General features: G+C 46.0%; 1 protein-coding gene across 1 annotated transcript in view; it reads left to right on the top strand.

Annotated features, from left to right (window-relative positions):
• The window catches only part of WDR97 (WD repeat domain 97), a 250,016-nt gene that overhangs the window by 203,303 nt on the left and 24,384 nt on the right, over positions 1-22,329 (top strand). Inside the window, exons 17-21 of the mRNA XM_056553808.1 lie at positions 163-339; positions 12,780-12,901; positions 14,146-14,311; positions 14,477-14,566; positions 15,641-15,813. Coding sequence (XP_056409783.1) covers positions 163-339; positions 12,780-12,901; positions 14,146-14,311; positions 14,477-14,566; positions 15,641-15,813 — 728 coding nt within the window. The remainder of the gene's footprint in view (positions 1-162; positions 340-12,779; positions 12,902-14,145; positions 14,312-14,476; positions 14,567-15,640; positions 15,814-22,329) is intronic.

Genomic DNA, 22,329 nt, shown 5'->3' with positions numbered 1-22,329 from the left:
ACAGGGTGATCTCAGCCTGTTTGGCTCATACACTTCTGTTCTACCCATAAATCTATGCAGAAAATCCTCAGTGTGGTGGCCGTTGTAATGGTAAGGCTGCAGCTCGCGAGGTCAGGTCCTGGCAGCCATTCATCCAGTGTTTATCTCATTTACCCGTTGCAGGCACAATATCCAGACTTTGAGTTTCGCCTCCTGCAGGCATTTCTCCAGGCTGAACCACCAGTGTGCACTCAGCTTCTCCACGCTCTGCAAACTCTCCACCAACAAGGGCACCTGAGATATCCCCAGCGTGTCTACCAGACCCTCAGAGACGTCATCAGCAGGCAAACAGATCTGATGGTAAACTAACAGACCAGACCCTGACCCTAATCCTCCTGTTCACTGACCTACCCTGGCCCTTCACCCTAACTATGCAACCCACCCCAACTCTGCATCTCAACTGTCTTAGCCACCAAAAACTGCACCATAACTGTCCTATCCCTGCAATCCTTCACCTAACCATCCTATCTGCCCAAGGCTGCATCCAAACTGTTCTATCCTCCCAACCCTGCACCTCAGCTGTCCTATTCACTCAATCCTGTACCATAATTGGGAATTTTCCTATCCTTGGTGATGGAAAATGTAGATTTTAATAAAGGCAAGACGCGAGTATTATGCTTTTAACTTCTTTTACTGAACTCAGCAGCAAATAGATACTGTATGTATTACAGAATTTTTTTTTTTTATATATATATATATATATATATGAAGTGCGTATAAACGTAGTATCTAGGATGCAACCAAGTGTGATATAGTAGTACAAACAATCAGTCCACAGCGTATGTTATAAAAGTAACCGACATCCAGGTAACTTCTTTCTTCTTTGCTGTGAACTGGTAGAAGAAAAACAATAACGTGAATGAAGAATTCATAGAAAAACGGTGAAGAAACCTCTGGGAGCGGAGAAGGTGAGTTTCTCAAAGAATCCATAAGATAAAATTCATTGTAGCCTCATTGTTACATAGTTACATAGTTAGTATGGTTGAAAAAAGACAGACGTCCATCAAGTCCAACCAGGGAGTTGAAGGGAAGGGTGTAAGGGGATAAGGGGAAGGGAAGGGATTTTATATTTCTTCATAAGCATTAATGTTATTTTGTTCCAGGAATGTATCTAACCCCGTTTTAAAGCTGTTAATTTTTCCAGCTGTGACCAGTTCCTGAGGTAGACCGTTCCATAAATTCACAGTCCTCACGGTAAAGAAGGCGTGTCGCCCCTTTAGACTAAACCTTTTCTTCTCCAGACGGAGGGAGTGCCCCCTCGTCCTTTGGGGGGGTTTAACCTGGAACAGTTTTTCTCCATATTTTTTGTATGGGCCATTTATATACTTATATACGTTTATCATATCCCCCTTAAACGTCTCTTCTCAAGACTAAACAATTGTAACTCCTTTAATCGCTCCTCATAGCTAAGATGTTCCAGGCCCCATATTAGTTTAGTCGCGCGTCTCTGCACCCTTTCCAACTCCGCAGTGTCCCTTTTATGAACAGGCGACCAAAACTGAACAGCATATTCCAGGTGAGGCCGTACCAATGCTTTATAAAGGGGGAGTATTATGTCCCTGTCCCTTGAGTCCATGCCTCTTTTGATACATGACAATATCCTGCCGGCCTTGGAAGCAGCAGCCTGACATTGTGCTATTCTGTAGTCTGTGATCTACAAGTCACCCAGATCCTTCTCTACCAGTGACTCTGCCAGTTTAATCCCCCCTAAGATATCTGATGCTGCATGTTATTAGTATACACAACCCCCTCTATATACACAGCCCCCCCTCTATATACACAGCCCCCCTCTATATACACAGCCCCCCTAAGACATAAGACGCTGCAGGTTATTAGTACCCAGATGCATAACTTTACATTTATCCACATTGAACCTCATTTGCCAAGTGGAGGCCCAGACACTTAGTCTATCCAAGTCGTCTTGTGACTTATGCACATCCTCTATATACACAGCCCCCCTCTATATACACAGCCCCCCCCTCTATATACACAGCCCCCCTCTATATACACAGCCCCCCTCTATATACACAGCCCCCCTCTATATACACAGCCCCCCTAAGACATAAGACGCTGCAGGTTATTAGTACCCAGATGCATAACTTTACATTTATCCACATTGAACCTCATTTGCCAAGTGGAGGCCGAGACACTTAGTCTATCCAAGTCGTCTTGTGACTTATGCACATCCTCTATATACACAGCCCCCCCTCTATATACACAGCCCCCCCTCTATATACACAGCCCCCCTCTATATACACAGCCCCCCTCTATATACACATTCTCTATAGACTGTACCATGCTACAAAGCTTGGTGTCATCTGCAAAGATAGAAGCAGAGCTGTTAATACCATCCTCTATATCATTGATAAATAAATTAAACAACAGCGGGCCCAGTACTGAACCTTGGGGTCACCACTAATTACCGGGGACCAATCCGAGTACGAATCATTGACCACCACTCTCTGGGTACGATCCATGAGCCAGTGTTCAATCCAGTTACAAACTAAAGTTTCCAAGCCCAAGGACCTTAACTTACCTGTCAGACGTCTGTGAGGGACAGTATCAAACACTTTGGCAAAATCCAGAAACACTATATCCACAGCCATTCCTCTGTCAAGGCTTCTATTCACCTCTTCATAAAAGCAAATTAGATTGGTTTGACAACTTCTATCCTTAGTAAACCCATGCTGGCTATCACTTATAATACTATTATCCCCTATGTATTCCTGTATGTAATCCCTTATAAGTCCTTCAAACAATTTACCCACAATGCACGTTAGACTTACTGGTCTATAATTGCCTGGCAAAGACCTAGAGCCCTGTTACGCCTAGCGCTCCGGGTCCCCGCTCCTCCCCGGAGCGCTCACGGCGTCTTTTTCCCTGCAGCGCCCCGGTCAGTCCCGCTGACCGGGAGCGCTGCACTGTCATGGCCGTTGGGGATGCGATTCGCACAGCGGGACGCGCCCGCTCGCGAATCGCATCCCAGGTCACTTACCCGTCCCGGTCCCCTGCTGTCATGTGCTGGCGCGCGCGGCTCCGCTCTCTAGGGCGCGCGCGCGCCAGCTCTCTGAGACTTAAAGGGCCAGTGCACCAATGATTGGTGCCTGGCCCAATTAGCTTAATTGGCTTCCATCTGCTCCCTGCCTTTATCTGACCTCCTCCCATGCACTCCCTGGCCGGATCTTGTTGCCTTGTGCCAGTGAAAGCGTTTTAGTGTGTCCAAAGCCTGTGTACCTGAACTTCTGCTACCCATCCTGACTACGAACCTTGCCGCCTGCCCCCGACCTTCTGCTACGTCTGACCTTGCCTCTGCCTAGTCCTTCTGTCCCACGCCTTCTCAGCAGTCAGCGAGGTAGAGCCGTTGCTAGTGGATACGACCTGGTTGCTACTGCCGCAGCAAGACCATCCCGCTTTGCGGCGGGCTCTGGTGAAAACCAGTAGCCTCTTAGAACCGGTCCACTAGCACGGTCCACGCCAATCCCTCGCTGACACAGAGGATCCACTACCTGGAAGCCGAATCGTGACAGTAGATCCGGCCATGGATCCCGCTGAGGTGCCGCTGCCAAGTCTCGCTGATCTTCCCACGGTGGTCGCTCAGCAATCGCAGCAGATTGCCCAACAAGGACAGCAGCTGTCGCAGTTGACCGCCATGTTACAGCAACTTCTGCCTCTGCTACAGCAGCAACCATCTCCTCCGCCAGCTCCTGCACCTCCTCCGCAGCGAGTGGCCGCTCCTAACCTCCGCTTGTCCCTGCCGGACAAATTTGATGGGGACTCTAAACTCTGCCGTGGATTTTTGTCTCAGTGTTCCCTGCATATGGAGATGTTGTCGGACTTGTTTCCTTCAGAACGGTCTAAGGTGGCGTTCGTAGTAAGCCTTCTTTCAGGAAAGGCCTTGTCTTGGGCCACACCGCTCTGGGACCGCAATGATCCTGCCACAGCCACAGTCCAGGCCTTCTTCGCTGAACTCCGGAGTGTCTTCGAGGAGCCAGCCCGAGCTTCTTCTGCCGAGACTGCCCTGTTGAACCTGGTCCAGGGTAATTCTTCCGTTGGCGAGTACGCCATACAATTCCGTACTTTTGCTTCTGAACTATCCTGGAATAATGAGGCTCTCTGCGCGACCTTTAAAAAAGGCCTATCCAGTCGCATCAAGGATGTGCTGGCCGCACGAGAGATTCCTGCCAACCTCCAAGAACTCATCCATTTGGCTACCCGCATTGACATGCGTTTTTCTGAGCGACACCAAGAGCTCCGCCAGGAAAAAGACTTAGATCTCTGGGCACCTCTCCCACAGCATCCTTTGCAGTCTTCGCCTGGGCCTCCCGCCAAGGAGGCCATGCAAGTGGATCGGTCTCGCCTGACCCAGGAAGAGAGGAATCGCCGTAGAGAAGAAAATCTCTGTCTTTACTGTGCCAGTACCGAGCATTTCTTGGTGGATTGCCCTATCCGTCCTCCACGCCTGGGAAACGCACGCACGCACCCAGCTCACGTGGGTGTGGCATCTTTTGGTTCTAAGTCTTCTTCTCCACGTCTCACGGTGCCCGTGCGGATTTCTCCTACAGCCAACTCCTCCATCTCAGCCGTGGCCTGCTTGGACTCTGGTGCCTCCGGGAATTTTATTTTGGAGTCCTGTGTTAATAAATTCAGCATCCCGGTGACCCGTCTCGTCAAGCCGCTCTACATTTCCGCGGTCAACGGAGCCAGATTGGACTGCACCGTGCGTTACCGCACAGAACCCCTCCTGATGTCTATCGGACCCCACCACGAAAGGATTGAGTTCTTCATTCTCCCCAACTGTACCTCTGAGGTCCTCCTCGGTCTGCCATGGCTCCGGCTTCATTCCCCCACCCTTGATTGGACCACCGGGGAGATAAAGAACTGGGACTCTGCCTGCCACAGGAAGTGCCTCTCCCCCCCTCCCAGTTCCATCAGGCAAGCCTCTGTGTCCCCTCATGGCTCCCGTCCTTGTGTCTCCCTGCCCCGTGCCAAACTTCACCCTCTGCCCTCCCTCCCCATTCCAACTCCTGCTGTACTGCCTCCCGTTGAGGAAGCCCCGCATTCTTTCCCGGTGTCCTCATTCCAGGGGAGGCAGTTACCGGACAAAAAAAAGGGGAGACCTAAGGGGGGGGGTACTGTTACGCCTAGCGCTCCGGGTCCCCGCTCCTCCCCGGAGCGCTCACGGCGTCTTTTTCCCTGCAGCGCCCCGGTCAGTTCCGCTGACCGGGAGCGCTGCACTGTCATGGCCGTTGGGGATGCGATTCGCACAGCGGGACGCGCCCGCTCGCGAATCGCATCCCAGGTCACTTACCCGTCCCGGTCCCCTGCTGTCATGTGCTGGCGCGCGCGGCTCCGCTCTCTAGGGCGCGCGCGCGCCAGCTCTCTGAGACTTAAAGGGCCAGTGCACCAATGATTGGTGCCTGGCCCAATTAGCTTAATTGGCTTCCATCTGCTCCCTGCCTTTATCTGACCTCCTCCCATGCACTCCCTGGCCGGATCTTGTTGCCTTGTGCCAGTGAAAGCGTTTTAGTGTGTCCAAAGCCTGTGTACCTGAACTTCTGCTACCCATCCTGACTACGAACCTTGCCGCCTGCCCCCGACCTTCTGCTACGTCTGACCTTGCCTCTGCCTAGTCCTTCTGTCCCACGCCTTCTCAGCAGTCAGCGAGGTAGAGCCGTTGCTAGTGGATACGACCTGGTTGCTACTGCCGCAGCAAGACCATCCCGCTTTGCGGCGGGCTCTGGTGAAAACCAGTAGCCTCTTAGAACCGGTCCACTAGCACGGTCCACGCCAATCCCTCGCTGACACAGAGGATCCACTACCTGGAAGCCGAATCGTGACAAGCCCTTCTTGAAGATTGGTACCACATTAGCCTTGCGCCAGTCCCTTGGCACAATACCAGACACCAGAGAATCTCTAAATATCATGAACAGGGGTACAGATATTACTGAACTTACCTCTCTAAGAACTCTTGGGTGTATCCATCTGGCCCTGGAGATTTGCTTACATTTATATTACTTAACTTACCTTGTACCATCTCTACATTAAGCCAGTTCAGTACATTACATGATGTGTTACCAGCACTGACCTATACATGATGTGTTACCAGCACTGACCTGTACATGATGTGTTACCAGCACTGACCTGTACATGATGTGTTACCAGCACTGACCTGTACATGATGTGTTACCAGCACTGACCTGTCCAATGTCAGCTCCTTTTTCCATAGTGTAAACAGAACTAAAGAACCCATTCAGTAGCTCCGCCTTCTCTTGATCGCCCGTGACAACCTCCCCATTATCATTATTAAGGGGTCCTACATGCTCTGTCCTTGGTTTTTTTGTATTTATATATCTAAAAAAATATTTAGGATTAGTTTTGCTTTCTTTGGCCACCTGTCTCTCATTTTGAATTTTTGCTGTTTTTATTACATTTTTACAGATTTTATTAAGCTCCTTGTACTCTTTAAATGTTATCGCTGACCCATCAGATTTGAATTTTTTGAAGGCTATTTTTTTGTTGTTTATTGCTCTTTTAACATCATTTGTCAGCCATGTAGGATTTAGTTTTAATGGTTTATATTTGTTCCCCTTTGGTATATATTTAGCTGTATAGTTATTTAGAGTTGATATAAAGATGTCCCATTTCCCTTCTGTATCAGTATTTGAGAACCCCTCCCCCCAGTCTATGTCCTGTAGTGCAGATCTCAGCCCAGGGAAATATGCCTTTTTAAAGTTATATGTTTTTGCTTTCCCCGCCTGTCTTTGTTTTCTACATTTTAACTGAAAAGTAACTATATTGTGGTCGCTATTCCCAAGGTTTTCCCTCACAGTTACATTACCAACCAGCTCTGCGTTGTTGAAAATGATCAGATCCCACAAGGCATCACTTCTTATTGGGTCCTCCACAAACTGGCCCATAAAATTATCCTGCAATAAATTTAGGAATTTTCTCCCCTTTGTAGTTTTAGCCAGCCCCCGGCCCCAATCTATATCTGGATAGTTAAAATCTCCCATTATTACCACTGTACCTGCCCGGGCGGCCCTCTCTATTTGTTTATACAGCCGACCTTCTATCTCTTCAGTGATATTAGGGGGTCTGTAGATTACACCAAATATTTTTTCAGTATTTCCCTCCTTTTGTAATTCTACCCACAGTGATTCCACATCCTCAGAATCATCACACACTATGGAATCGTTCAGCTGTTGAGCTGTTGGAACAAAGAAAATAGAAAATTATAGGGATGGGTTCAGAAAACAGAGGGGGGATAATACCCGCATCTTGTCTTTATTAAAATCTAAATTTTCTGTCACCAAGGATAGGAAAATTCCCAATTTTAAGGCAAGACAAGACGCTCCTACTATGCTAGTTGAAGCTAGGCATATATAAATAACATAAAATAAAGTAAAATACACATAAAAGTGAATTTATAACAGAACCATAGGAACATGGGATTCAGGTTTGAAATAAAAAGTTTTAAAAGTAGAATCAGAGGACCAATTGGCAGCTTTCAATAGGTCAGAGAGAGAAGTGCCGGATTGGAAGAGTTTGGAAGATACGGCTCCTCTGGTAGAGTGAGCGCCAAATTTGGAGATATCAATACCAGCCATAGCCATGGCTTGTCTAACCCATCTAGCGAGAGTGGGTGAAGAAACAGGAGCATGAGGTTTGCAGAATGAAATAAGCAGTTGGGAAGAAGATGAAAGCCTAATGGATTCGGTTCTAGATTCATACGCACGAAGACAGCGAACTACACATAGTTTATTATGATAAGGAAAAGAGGGATAAATAACGAATGGAGATTAGTCTTGGTACGACAGAAGATAGAGAATAGAACTCCTTGAGGAGTAAATTGCCTGTGGGAAATATCCAGAGATCTGACGTCAGAAACTCATTTAATTGAAATGAGACAGAGGAGAACTGTGAGTTTGAAAGAGAGAAGTTTTAGAGACAATGAGTCATTGTCATCCCAAGAGGTGAACATATTCAGGATAAGATTGACATCCCAAGTTGAAGAATATCTGGGCAAAGGAGGACGTCTGAAGCGAATGCCTTTGAGTAATTGACAAACTAAAGGGTGTTTGCCGATGGGTATAGAATCGATAGGAAAATGTTTCGACGAAATTGCAGAACGGTAAAGATTAATAGTTCTCTAGGCCTTACCATCATCAAAAGATACTTATGGGTACAGGGACAATTGCCTTCTTTGAAAGAAATTCTTTTACTTCTAGATCTATAAGATTCTTGTCCGACGGAAAATTTAATGGGAGGAGGAAGAGAAAATTAGATGGGAGGAGCAACAAATTCTATTTGATAACCCATGACAGTGTTTTAAATCCATGAGTCAGATGTAATCGTATTTGAAAAATGTCGGAGTCTTCCTCCCAAAGGGATAGTATAGTTACATAGTTAGTATGGTTGAAAAAAGACATACGTCCATCAAGTCCAACCAGGGAATTGAAGTGAAGGGTGTAAGGGGATAAGGGGAAGGGAAGAATATATGGTTGGACTTACCTGTAGGTGGTCTGGAACGTGGGTACCCTCTTTGGCCTCCGGAGCGCCACGGTCTGCCCCTGTATGGGAAGAAAGGTGGGGGAATGGAGGAGGGTCCAGCAAATTGGGGTTGTGAAGGAGGATAGGAGCCTCTATATTGTGGTCTAGGTTGGGTTGCCCGGCCGGAAAGTGGCTCCATCCTCTTCTGGCCTTCCCAAAAAATTTTAGGGAGAATACCTTTTTCATAGATATTTGATGCCTTGCTCAGTGAAGAGAAAAGGCCTACGTATTTATTCATTTTTCACAAATAAATTTGTCCCCAAACAATAAACCTTTAGTGGGATTGGGAGGTTCAGTAGAAGCCAGGTTTGTCAGTTGGGGGTCAATCTTCATCAAAATAGAACGTTTCCGTTCAGTAGAAAGTGCCGAATTGGCATTGCCAAAAAGGCATACTGTTCTTTGGTCCCAACCTTTTAAGGGTCTCGGTGTCAACAGGGGTATTAGATTTTGAAGCATCCTCAGCTAAATCGAAAATTTTGGTGATGGGACCTAATTGGTTCATCAGCTTGTCCTGACAAGCTTTAAAGCTTCTATCAACCCCTTTTTGGGATATTTCCCTGTTCTGAATAGAAATTTTGTCAGAAGGGGTTCTAGTTCTGTAGCAGAAAATTTATGGGATAAAGTTGGGCGAGGACATTCTGCTTTGAGCTTATTTCTGGAGGATCTGTCCAGACCTTTATTGACCCATGTGGCCATATATTCTGCCACTTTGGGATCTGGCAGCCATTCCCCAGAACGAGGATGGTAGATCAGGGAAGGGTCAAAAAAGGGGTCTTCAGAATTATCCACATTAGTGTCGTCCTGTGTCACAGGGTCCTTGTTGTAATCACCACTTTCCTCAGAAACATAGGTTATATCCTCCACATCCTGAATATCCGAATCTACTGATTCGTCGGAGGAAGTGTCTCTGAAGGAGTCAGGCTTTGATCTGTATGTGGATTTTTTAGCCCTAAAAGATTGGACCTCCTCTCGGGCAGAGGGTATAACGTGTGGTGGGTTAAAACCACTTGCAATTTGAGGAACAGAAGTTTGAGGTTTAGAAACATTTTGGTGGACTCCAGAATGAAGTTTGGGGATTTTAGTGGAATAATGGCCACAAGAAATATGGCACTTTTTACTCTTTGCCTGGACCTTGTAGTCCTCTGGCAAGGTCAGAAAAAGATTCTTTGGTCCAAAGGAGTTATGGGTTGACTAACTCCAGAATCTTGGGGATTGATATTTTGTAATGCAATGGAAATAGACTTTGAGATTGATTCCTATAATATAGATACTGCTGATTGTACAGCAGAGTGGACAGACTTATTCACAGAGGCGTCCACCATGGATTGTAAGTGATCCTGGGAAGCAGGATCTTTGTCCTTTCCATAATTGTCCTCAGACATAGTAATATATAATGAGGGAATATGTAATGGGAGAAAATTGGGTCTATATATCCTGAGTAAAATTTTAATTAAGGTAAATATCTAATAAAAGTAATAAATTAATTAAATAATGTTAATAAATAATTAATTTGAATAAAATAACTTTAAGAAAATAATGTATTGAATAATTAATATATTTAAATTTATAATAAAATATATAAAGTTTACACAGAATATTAGTCACTTATGAGTAAAAACCACAAGGTGGCAGTATATGACCATCTGTAAAAGAAAATACATTTTATTTGGTGAGGAAAAAACCTAAATAGTAGAAGGATATGAGCAACAAAGTAGCGTGACCGGCCGGCTCCGATACTCTGAGGAGAGTGTCTGAATCCCGCCTACGCCTGACAGGAGATCATCTCGCTGTCAGGAGTTCTCGCGAGAGCTTAACGACCGATGTCTCTCGGAGAATTAAGATGGCGCCTGTGACGCAGCAAAAAAAAGGAGAAAACGGGTGAACGGCGGAGCGCAGTTAAAGGGGTATTCTAGGAAAAAAACTTTTTTTTTATATCAACTGGCTCCAGAAAGTTAAACAGATTTGTAAATTGCTTCTATTTAAAAATCCTAATCATTTCAATAATTATCAGCTGCTGAAGTTGAGTTGTTGTTTTCTGTCTGGCAACAGTGCTCTCTGCTGATATCTCTGCTTGTCTCGGGAACTGCACAGAGTAGGAGAGATTTGCTATGGGGATTTGCTTCTAAACTGGGCAGTTCCCGAGACACGTGTCATCAGAGAGCACTTAGACAGAAAAGAACAAGTCAACTTCAGCAGCTCATAAGTACTGAAAGGATTAATATTTTTTAATAGAAGTAATTTACAAATCTGTTTAACTTTCTGGAGCCAGTTGATATATATATATATATATATATATATATATATATATGTGTGTGTGTAAAAGAAAAGTATTTTCCTGGATAACCCCTTTAAAGTATTTTGGAAAGATCCAGGATGTGGAGACGAAGCGGGTAAGTGAAATGAAGATAGATTTATGTGAAGAAAAGAAAAAAACGGCCACTCACCATGTTCGTCTTCTTGCTTTATTGCATAAATACTCACATCAAGACATAGGGGAGAGGGAAGGAGCGGGGGGTACAAGCGGCAACAAGCTCCGTTTCGCACTAAGTATAGGGCTTCATCCGGCCATACTACCTACTGGAACTGCTTCCCCGATATACAGGTAAGTGAGACACATTCACCAATCACCAACGTATTAGATGGGTGTTCTTAGAAATCAGAAGCACACAGCGAGGTCCGTCCTCTCATTTAACCCCTGAGGTCCCATTGCATTGGTGCGTATAATCCATTTTGTTTCATTTTTCAGGAGCGGAATGTCTTTCCTTTCTCCTGCTATATTTTCTACTTTTACAAGCCCAATAAAACGCAGGACCTCTAGGTTATTATTATGCTTCTCTTTCATGTGGGATAATAAACGAGGGACACCATTCTTTCCTGTGCGTATTGAGTAGAAATGTTCTCAAATTCGTTTGAAGAGTTGTCTTTTCGTTTTTCCCACATAAAAGAAATTGCATGGGCAGAATGTCGCATAGACATTGTTTTTTGATCGACATGTACGGTAATTAAATGTTTTACTGTATGAAATATCGGACCTATTCGTAGATTTTTCGTTGCTATCATATATTCACAGTAATTACAATACCTGGAGCTATAATTACCTTGCGGTATTAAGTCTCCCAGCCATGTGTTTTTTTTACTCGTCTGATCTTTTTTTCTTAATCCTATTGTCTTGGGGTTTTTTTTGTAAGTGACTAGAGGTTTCCTTACTGCTATTTCTTTTATTTCTTCATCTGCCTCTAAGAGGTGCCAATGAAATGAAGATAGTGTGAAAGTAAAGAGGTAATTTTAAGATGGAAAGAATGTGTAATTGAAAGAATATGGCGAAATTGAAAGAAAAATCTGAAAAGGGGAAAAAAATGTGCAAATATAAGAATTGTAATAGGAATATATGAAGGTAAGGAAAAGGAAAATAAAACAGAGGGGAATATGGAAAATATGGAGAATAAGACAATAAATATAAACGATAATAAATATAAATTAAATAAGAAATACAAATATATTCTGGAAAATAAAAGCAAATTCTTATAAAAGGATTTATTATAAGAAGTATATATATGAGGAGCAGTTATACTTATCTTAACAGTACTGCTGAGCAGCAAAGAAGGAAGTTACCTGGATGTCGGTTACCTTTATAACATAAGCTGTGGACTGATTGGTTGTACTACTATATCACACTAGGTTGCATCCTAGATACTACGTTTATATGCACTTAATATATAAAAAATGTTTTCTCTAATACATACAGTATCTATTTGCTGCTGAGTTCAGTAAAAGTAGTTAAAAGCATATGAGCGTCTTGTCTTGCCTTAAAATCGCCCTCTCCACCCAACATTGCACTCAAACGATCCCATCCACCATACCCTGTACGCCAACTGTCCCATCTACCCAACCCTGTACCCCAACAGTCCTATCCACCCAACCCTGCACCCTTACCATCCTATACACCCAACCCTGTACCTAACCTTGCACCCATAATTGTACTTTAACCATCCTTTTCACCCAACTCTGTACCCTAACAGTCCTAACCCTGCACCTTTACCATCTTATAAACTCCACCCTGTACCCCAACCGTTCTATCCACACAACCATGCACCCTATCCCTGCAGCTGAACCCTAAACAGCAGCCTTTCTCCTTTACCTACATGCCCGCTCAATGGCCACATGTATTGCTCACCATTGTCTTTCTCCAGGTGTCTGAGGAGCCAGAGTTTGTCTGCCTCTGTCTGCGCTTCATGGGCGATCTGTCCCGGAGGAGTGAGGAGCTGATTGTGGAGCTGCTGGTGAAGTGTGTGCAGCTCCAGGCCCTGCACAAGTAGGTGCATCCTCGGGTGTTCTTATCCCCCCACACTTACAGTATCACCTGATACATAAGTGCTTGTATAAAGCCCAAAAACTCCAGAAACCCATGGAAGTCTCCACCATCTTTGTGTTAATATCTGTGCACATTCAGAGGATTTAAGGATTCTCTCCCTATTGCTGACATCCTGTGTGGGGAGGATGTAGAATCTCGATCGGTGAAGGGGCCCCGGGGCTGTGTGTGGGCCGGATGTACGGTCCGGGTGGTTGGTAGAGCCCGGGCTGTGTGTGGGCCGGATGTACGGTCCGGGTGGTTGGTAGAGCCCTGGGCTGTGTGTGGGGAGGATGTAGAATCCTGGTGGGTGGAGGGGCTCTGGGGCTGTATGTGAAGTTGATGTAGAATCCTGGTGGGTGGAGGGGCCCTGGGGCTCTGTGTGGAAAGGATGTACAATCCTGGTAGGCAGGGGAGGTTGGGGGGGAATATGCAGTCCTGGTGGGGGAGGAGCTCTTGGCTTTGTGTGGGGAGGATGTGTGGTCCTGATCAGTGGAGGGGCCCTGGAGCTATGTGTGGGTTAAATATGCTGCCCTGGTAAGTAATAGGGCCCTGGGGCTTTGTGTGGAGAGCCCTGAGCTGTGTATGGGTAGAATATGCGGTCCTGATGAGTGTTGGGGGCCCTGGTGCTTTTTGTGGGGAGGATGTTGAATCCTGTTGGCTGCCGTGGCCCTGGCACTATTTGCTGGGGGGATGTGTGGTCCTGTTGGGTGGAAGGGCCCTGGAACTGTGTGTGTGTGTTAAATATGCTGTCCTGGTAAGTGCCCTGGAGCTTTGTGTGGAGAGGATGTGCGGTCCTGTTGGGTGGATTGACCCTGGCTCTATATGTGGGGAGGATGTGTGGTCCTGGTGGGTGGAGGGGCCCATGCACTATGTGTGGGAAGGATGTGTGGCTTGTTGGGTGGAGGGGCCCTGGCATTATGTGTGGGAAGTGTGTGTGGTCCTGGTGGGTGGAGGGGCCCTGGAGCTGTGAGTGGGTACTATATGCAGTCCTGGTGAGTGTAGAGACCCAGGGCTATGCTGTGAGCCTGTATCTGTTGTTCGCTTTGGAGGAGTGTTCCGGCAGATGTCTCTGTCCCTGTCACTAACTTCTGTCTTTACTTCTTTATATGGATTATAGAGTTTTTAAACCATTTGGTACCTCTTTAGAGTCTTCGATTTATCCTTGTTATGAATATTGAGCCGCAGTCTCCCTCTTTTATCTGCAGGGAACAGGTCATCACTCTTCTCCATGAGTTTGGGGTTCATGACCCCCGGGGGTTTATAGTCCAGAAGTGCAATTCCTGGGACAGCTGGGATGAGGCCGAAAACAAAAGAGAAGCTCTGAGGGCAATCTGCGGAGACTGGCTACGTCTTTGGACCGACCGCTTGGTGGTAATCAGGGCCTCAGCTGTGTTCTGTCGGTGCGGGCCCCCTTTGTCCTGTTGGTGCGGCCCCCTGTGTTCTGTCGGTGTGGGCCCCCTGGGTGGTGCTGCACTTTTCTAGACCTGGCAGTTGTGGCTTGATATAGGATAACTTTGTGTATTGTGTTACCCTCAGGATCATCTTCAGGCAGCGACCACTCAAAATAAAGAGAAGTGGGGGTCACATGGAGGAAAGAGTGTAACATGTCCGCCAGAGAGGAGCCAGGTGAGATGCTGATCGGGGGAGGATGATAATATAGGAAGGACATGAGTCCATCCATTTCACTCTTCTGTCACAGGGAGAGCAACAACACCCATGAGGTAGGAGTCATAATATGTCCTCACCTTAGGGGAAACTGTCCTTTCTGACTCCAAATCTGTCATCAGACTAATACACTGGATCCATTTGCCATAGGACTGCTGTTCTCCTGCCTTTACCATAAACCATGGGATGACACTCTCCTCCCTCTGCCATCAACCATAGCAGAGGCATGAGAGCATCAATCCTATAGCTGATGGCAGAGTAGTGATCCTATGGTTGATAGAGGCAGAAGTGCAGCAACCCTATGGCTGATAGCAGGAGAGCAGCATATGCCTTGGCAACCATAAAATTGCTGCTCTTCTACCTCTGCTATCAGCATAGGATTGCTGCTTTCTTGCCGCTATCAGGCATAGGATTGCTGCATCTAATCCGCACACAGTGAAGCCCAGGGCTGCTCCTAATCCCTACTCAATGAAGCCCGGGGCTGCTCCTAATCTCTACTCAATAAAGCCTGGGGCTGCTCCTAATCCCTACACAATAAAGCCCGGGGTTGGTGTCCTAATCCATACACAATAAAGCCTTGGTCGGTGTCCTAATCCCTACACAATAAAGCCCCGAGCTGCTCCTAATCTCTACTCAAAGCCTGGGGCTGCTCCTAATCCCTACACAATGAAGCCCGAGGCTGCTCCTAATACCTACACAATGAAGCCCGGGGCTGCTCCTAATCCCTAAACAATGAAGCCCGGGGCTGCTCCTAATCCCTAAACAATGAAGCCCGGGGCTGCTCCTAATCCCTAAACAATGAAGCCCGGGGCTGCTCCTAATCCCTAAACAATGAAGCTCGGGGCTGCTCCTACTCCCTAAACAATGAAGCTCGGGGCTGCTCCTAATCCCTAAACAATGAAGCCCGGGGCTGCTCCTAATCCGTACACAATGAAGCCCAGGGAAGCTTCCATTTCTCTAACATTGTTTAAGAAGGACATAATCAGAGACCGCCCAGTGCTGATCTCCAATATGAGCACCATGTATGTTTTACAGGGAGGCACGAGAACAAGACGCCAGGAGCCTCAGGAGCGTCTTTTATATGATGTCACGCCCATCCATGTTCTGAATTATTATTGTGATGTTCAGATTAAGCGAGAGCTACTGGGACTGAGGGATCGGGAGCCTGGATATGGGAGCACGGTCCTGGCGCTTCCCCCGATAGACAGGTAATGCGGAGCAACAGCAATGACATCCCCCACCAACAATCCCATACATGGAACCTGAACAATCACATCCACCACTAACAATCCCAAACATGGAGCCTGAACGATCACGTCCCCCACCAACAATTCCATACATGGAGTCTGAGCAATCACATCCCCACCAACAATCCCAAACACAGAGCCCCAGTGATCACATCCCCACCACCAATTTCAAATATGAAGCCTCAGCAATCACATCCCCACCAACAATCCCAAACACAGAGCCCCAGTGATCACATCCCCACCACCAATTTCAAACATGAAGCCTCAGCAATCACATCCCCACCAACAGTCCCAAACACAGAGCCCCAGTGATCACATCCCCACCACCAATTCCAAACATGAAGCCTCAGCAATCACATCCCCACCAACAGTCCCAAACACAGAGCCCCAGTGATCACATCCCCACCGCCAATTCCAAACATGAAGCCTCAGCAATCACATCCCCACCAACAGTCCCAAACACAGAGCCCCAGTGATCACATCCCCACCACCAATTCCAAACATGAAGCCTCAGCAATCACATCCCCACCAACAGTCCCAAACACAGAGCCTCAACGATCACATCCTCACCAACAATCCCAAACACAGAGCTCAATGATCACATCCCAACCAACAATCCCAAACATAGAGCCCCAGTGACCACATCCCCCACCAACAATTCCAAACACAGAGCCTGCACAATCACATCCCCACCAACAATCCTAAACATAGAGCCCCAGTGATCACATCCCCCACCAACAATCCCAAACACAGAACCACAACGATCACATCCCCCATCATCAATCCCAAACATGAAGCCCCGGTGATCTCATCCCCCACCAACAATCCCAAACATAGAGCCCCAGTGATCTCATCCCCCCACCAACAATCCCAAACATAGAGCATCAAAGATCACTTCCCCCATGAACAATCCCAAACATGAAGCCTCAATGATCACATCCCCCACCAATAATCCCAAACATGGAGCCCCAGTGATCTCATCCCCCACCATCAATCCCAAACATAGAGCTCCAGTGATCTCATCCCCCCACCAACAATCCCAAACATAGAGCCTCAAAGATCACTTCCCCCATGAACAATCCCAAACATGAAGCCTCAATAATCACATCCCCCACCAATAATCCCAAACATGGAGCCTCAACGATCACATCCCCCACCAATAATCCCAAACATGGAGCCTCAATGATCACATCCCCCACCAATAATCGCAAACATGGAGCCTCAAAGATCACTTCCCCCATCAACAATCCAAAACATGAAGCCTCAATGATCACATCCCCCACCAATAAATCGAACATGGAGCCTCAACGATCACATCCCCCACCAACAATTCCAAACACAGAGCCCCCTGTGGTCTCCACTAGTAACTGTGACCTCTCCAATACTGCCCCCTGTGGTCTACTCTAGTAACTGTGACCTCTCCAATACTGCCACCTGTGGTCTCCTCTTGTAACTGTGATCTCTCCAATACTGCCCCCTGTGGTCTCCTCTAGTAACTGTGATCTCTACAATACTCCCCCCTGTGGTCTCCTCTAGTAACTGTGATCTCTCCAATACTGCCCCCTGTGGTCTCCTCTAGTAACTGACCTCTCCAATACTGCCCCCTGTGGTCTCCTCTAGTAACTGTGATCTCTACAATACTGCCCCCTGTGGTCTCCTCTAGTAACTGTGACCTCTACAATACTGCCCCCTGTGGTCTCCTCTAGTAACTGTGACCTCTCCAATACTGCCCCCTGTGGTCTCCTCTAGTAACTGTGACCTCTACAATACTGCCCCCTGTGGTCTCCACTAGTTACATATATAGTTACATAGTTAGTATGGTTGAAAAAAGACAGACGTCCATCAAGTCCAACCAGTGAATTGAAGGGAAGGGTGTAAGGGGATAAGGGAAAGGGATGTAGTTTTATAATTCTGCATAATCATTAATGTTATTTTGTTCCAGGAATGTATCTAACCCCGTTTTAAAGCTGTTAATTGTTCCTGCTGTGACCAGTTCCTGAGGTAGACCGTTCCATAAATTCACAGTCCTCACGGTAAAGAAAGCGTGTCGCCCCTTTAGACTAAACCTTTTCTTCTCCAGACGGAGGGAGTGCCCCCTCGTCCTTTGGGGGGGTTTAACCTGGAACAGTTTTTCTCCATATTTTTTGTATGGGCCATTTATATACTTATATACGTTTATCATATCCCCCCTTATACGTCTCTTCTCAAGACTAAACAATTGTAACTCCTTTAATCGCTCCTCATAGCTAAGATGTTCCAGGCCCCATATTAGTTTAGTCGCGCGTCTCTGCACCCTTTCCAGCTCCGCAGTGTCCCTTTTATGAACAGGCGACCAAAACTGACCAGCATATTCCAGGTGAGGCCGTACCAATGCTTTATAAAGGGGGAGTATTATACACTATAGACTGTACCAATGCTTTATAAAGGGGGAGTATTATACACTATAGACTGTACCAATGCTTTATAAAGGGGGAGTATTATAGACTATAGACTGTACCAATGCTTTATAAAGGGGGAGTATTATACACTATAGACTGTACCAATGCTTTATAAAGGGGGAGTATTATACACTATAGACTGTACCAATGCTTTATAAAGGGGGAGTATTATACACTATAGACTGTACCAATGCTTTATAAAGGGGGAGTATTATACACTATAGACTGTACCAATGCTTTATAAAGGGGGACTATTATACACTATAGACTGTACCAATGCTTTATAAAGGGGGAGTATTGTACACTATAGACTGTACCAATGCTTTATAAAGGGGGAGTATTATACACTATAGACTGTACCAATGCTTTATAAAGGGGGAGTATTATACACTATAGACTGTACCAATGCTTTATAAAGGGGGAGTATTATACACTATAGACTGTACCAATGCTTTATAAAGGGGGAGTATTATACACTATAGACTGTACCAATGCTTTATAAAGGGGGAGTATTATGTCCCTGTCCCTGGAGTCCAGGCCTCTTTTTATACATGACAATATCCTGCCGGCCTTGGAAGCAGCAGCCTGACATTGTGCTATTCTGTAGTCTGTGATCTACAAGTCCCCCAGATCCTTCTCTACCAGTGACTCTGCCAGTTTAATCCCCCCTAAGACATACGACGCTGCAGGTTATTAGTATACACAGCCCCCCTCTATATACACAGCCCCCCCCTCTATATACACAGCCCCCCTCTATATACACAGCCCCCCCTCTATATACACAGCCCCCCTCTATATACACAGCCCCCCTCTATATACACAGCCCCCCCTCTATATACACAGCCCCCCTAAGACATACGACGCATGCAGGTTATTAGTGCCCAGATGCATAACTTTACATTTATCCACATTGAACCTCATTTGCCAAGTGGATGCCCAGACACTTAGTCTATCCAAGTCATCTTGTAACTTATGCACCTCCTCTATAGACTGTACCCCCCCTCTATATACACATCCTCTATAGACTGTACCGTGCTACAAAGCTTGGTGACATCTGCAAAGATAGAAACAGAGCGGTTAATACCATCCTCTATATCATTGATAAATAAATTAAACAACAGCGGGCCCAGTACTGAACCTTGGGGTCACCACTAATAACCGGGGACCAATCAGAGTACGAATCATTGACCACCACTCTCTGGGTACGATCCATGAGCCAGTGTCCAATCCAGTTACAAACTAAAGTTTCCAAGCCCAAGGACCTTAACTTACCTGTCAGACGTCTGTGAGGGACAGTATCAAATGCTTTAGGTAAATCCAGAAACACTATATCCACAGCCATTCCTCTATATACAGAGCCCCCCTCTATATCCACAGCCCCCCCTCTATATACACAGCCCCCCCTCTATATACACAGCCCCCCTCTATATACACAGCCCCCCCTCTATATACACAGCCCCCCTCTATATACTTTACTTAACTTACCTTGTACCATCTCTACATTAAGCCAGTTCAGTACATTACATGATGTGTTACCAGCTCTGACCTGTACATGATGTGTTACCAGCACTGACCTGTACACGATGTGTTACCAGCACTGACCTGTACATGATGTGTTACCAGCACTGACCTGTACATGATGCGTTACCAGCACTGACCTGGCCAATGTCAGCTCCTTTTTCCATAGTGTATACAGAACTAAAGAACCCATTCAGTAGCTCCGCCTTCTCTTGATCGCCCGTGACAACCTCCCCATTATCATTATTAAGGGGTCCTACATGCTCTGTCCTTGGGTTTTTTGCATTTATATATCTAAAAGAATATTTAGGATTAGTTTTGCTTTCTTTGGCCACCTGTCTCTCATTTTGAATTTTTGCTGTTTTTATTACATTTTTACAGATTTTATTAAGCTCCTTGTACTGTTTAAATGTTATCGCTGACCCATCAGATTTGAATTTTTTTGTTGTTTATTGCTCTTTTAACCTCATTTGTCAGCCATGTAGGATTTAGTTTTAGTCATTTATATTTGTTCCCCTTTGGTATATATTTAGCTGTATAGTTATTTAGAGTTGATATAAAGATGTCCCATTTCCCTTCTGTATCAGTATTTGAGAACCCCTCCCCCAGTCTATGTCCTGTAGTGCAGCCCTCAGCCCAGGGAAATTTGCCTTTTTAAAGTTATATGTTTTTGCTTTCCCCGTCTGTCTTTGTTTTCTACATTTTAAGTCAAAAGTAACTATATTGTGGTCGCTATTCCCAAGGTTTTCCCGCACAGTTACATTACCAACCAGCTCTGCGTTGTTGGAAATGATCAGATCCCACAAGGCATCACTTCTTGTTGGGTCCTCCACAAACTGGCCCATAAAATTATCCTGCAATAAATTTAGGAATTTTCTCCCCTTTGTAGTTTTAGCCAACCCCGGACCCCAATCTATATCTGGATAGTTAAAATCTCCCATTATTACCACTGTACCTGCCCGGGCGGCCCTCTCTATTTGTTTATACAGCCGACCTTCTATCTCTTCAGTGATATTAGGGGGTCTGTAGATTACACCAAATATTATTTTTTCAGTATTTCCCTCCTTTTGTAATTCTACTCACAGTGATTCCACCTCCTCAGAATCATCACACACTATGGCATCGTTCACACTGACTTTCATACCACTTCTTACATACAGACAGACTCCACCACCTTTTCTGTTCATTCTATCCTGGCGAAACAATGTAAACCCCTGCAGATTGACAGCCCAGTCATGTGAGGAGTCCAGCCATGTCTCAGTGACCCCAACTATATCACCAGCCATGTCTCAGTGACCCCAACTATATCACCAGCCATGTCTCAGTGACCCCAACTATATCACCAGCCATGTCTCAGTGACCCCAACTATATCACCAGCCATGTCTCAGTGACCCCAACTATATCACCAGCCATGTCTCAGTGACCCCAACTATATCACCAGCCATGTCTCAGTGACCCCAACTATATCACCAGCCATGTCTCAGTGACCCCAACTATATCAATATGTTCCTCCAGTATCAAGGCCTCCAGCTCCCCCATTTTATTTGCTAGGCTTCTGGCATTTGTGAACATTCACTTTACATTTCCATTAAGTTTTACACATATAGTCTCACTAATGGGATTTTCAGAGTTATTGGGGTTAATGTTATTATTTGTTAAGTTATTTGTTAAGTTATTGGGGCTAATGGGATTTTTTGCGTTATTGCGTCTAACGTTGTTATTTCAGTTATTGGGGCTAACGGTATTTTTTGAGTTAATGGGGCTTATTGTAGTTATTGAGTTATTGGGGCTAATGGAATTTTTTGAATTATTGGGATTACAATTTTTCGGGCTACATTTATTTTTACGGCTGGTTTGTAACCCATGGATCTCCTTATCCACTGCTCTTACCCTCCCCCCACAGGACTCCTCCCCCCACCATTATGTCCTGACCCCTCTCTAACCTATCCATCCCACTGTCTGCTTTCTTTGCTTTATTATCCTCCCCCCACTCACCTAGTTTAAATACTCTGCCCCCCCCTTCCAGGATTCTCTTCCCCAGCACAGTGGACCCCCTTCCATTCAGGTGCAAATTATCCGTAGAATAGAGTTTGTACCCCAATGAAAAGTCAGCCCAGTGCTCTAAAAACCCAAACCCTTCCCCCTCACACCACGACTGAAGCCATGCAGTTAACTCCCTAAGCTCCCGCTGTCTTTCCTGCGATGCGCATGGCACAGGAAGTATTCCAGAGAACACAACCTTAGAGGTCCTTCCCTTCAGCTTGGCACCTAGTTCCTTGTAATTATTCTTCAAGGACCTCCACCTACCATGTATTCTGTCGTTGGTTCCCACATGGACCACGACAGCTGGGTCATCCCCAGCCCCCCCCTAGTAATTTGTCCACCCTTTCCACCACATGCCGAACCCTGGCACCAGGGAGACAGCAAACCATTCGGTTGAGGTGGTCTTGGCGACAAATTATTCTATCCGTCTTCCTGATTATAGAATCCCCTACCACAACTAACTGTCTTGGCCTACCT

This window comes from Hyla sarda, unplaced genomic scaffold (assembly GCF_029499605.1).
Source record: "Hyla sarda isolate aHylSar1 unplaced genomic scaffold, aHylSar1.hap1 scaffold_380, whole genome shotgun sequence".
Classification (NCBI taxonomy): Eukaryota; Metazoa; Chordata; class Amphibia; order Anura; family Hylidae; genus Hyla; species Hyla sarda.
The sequence above is the reverse complement of the archived record's forward strand: the minus strand, read 5'-3'. Positions and strand labels throughout refer to the sequence as shown.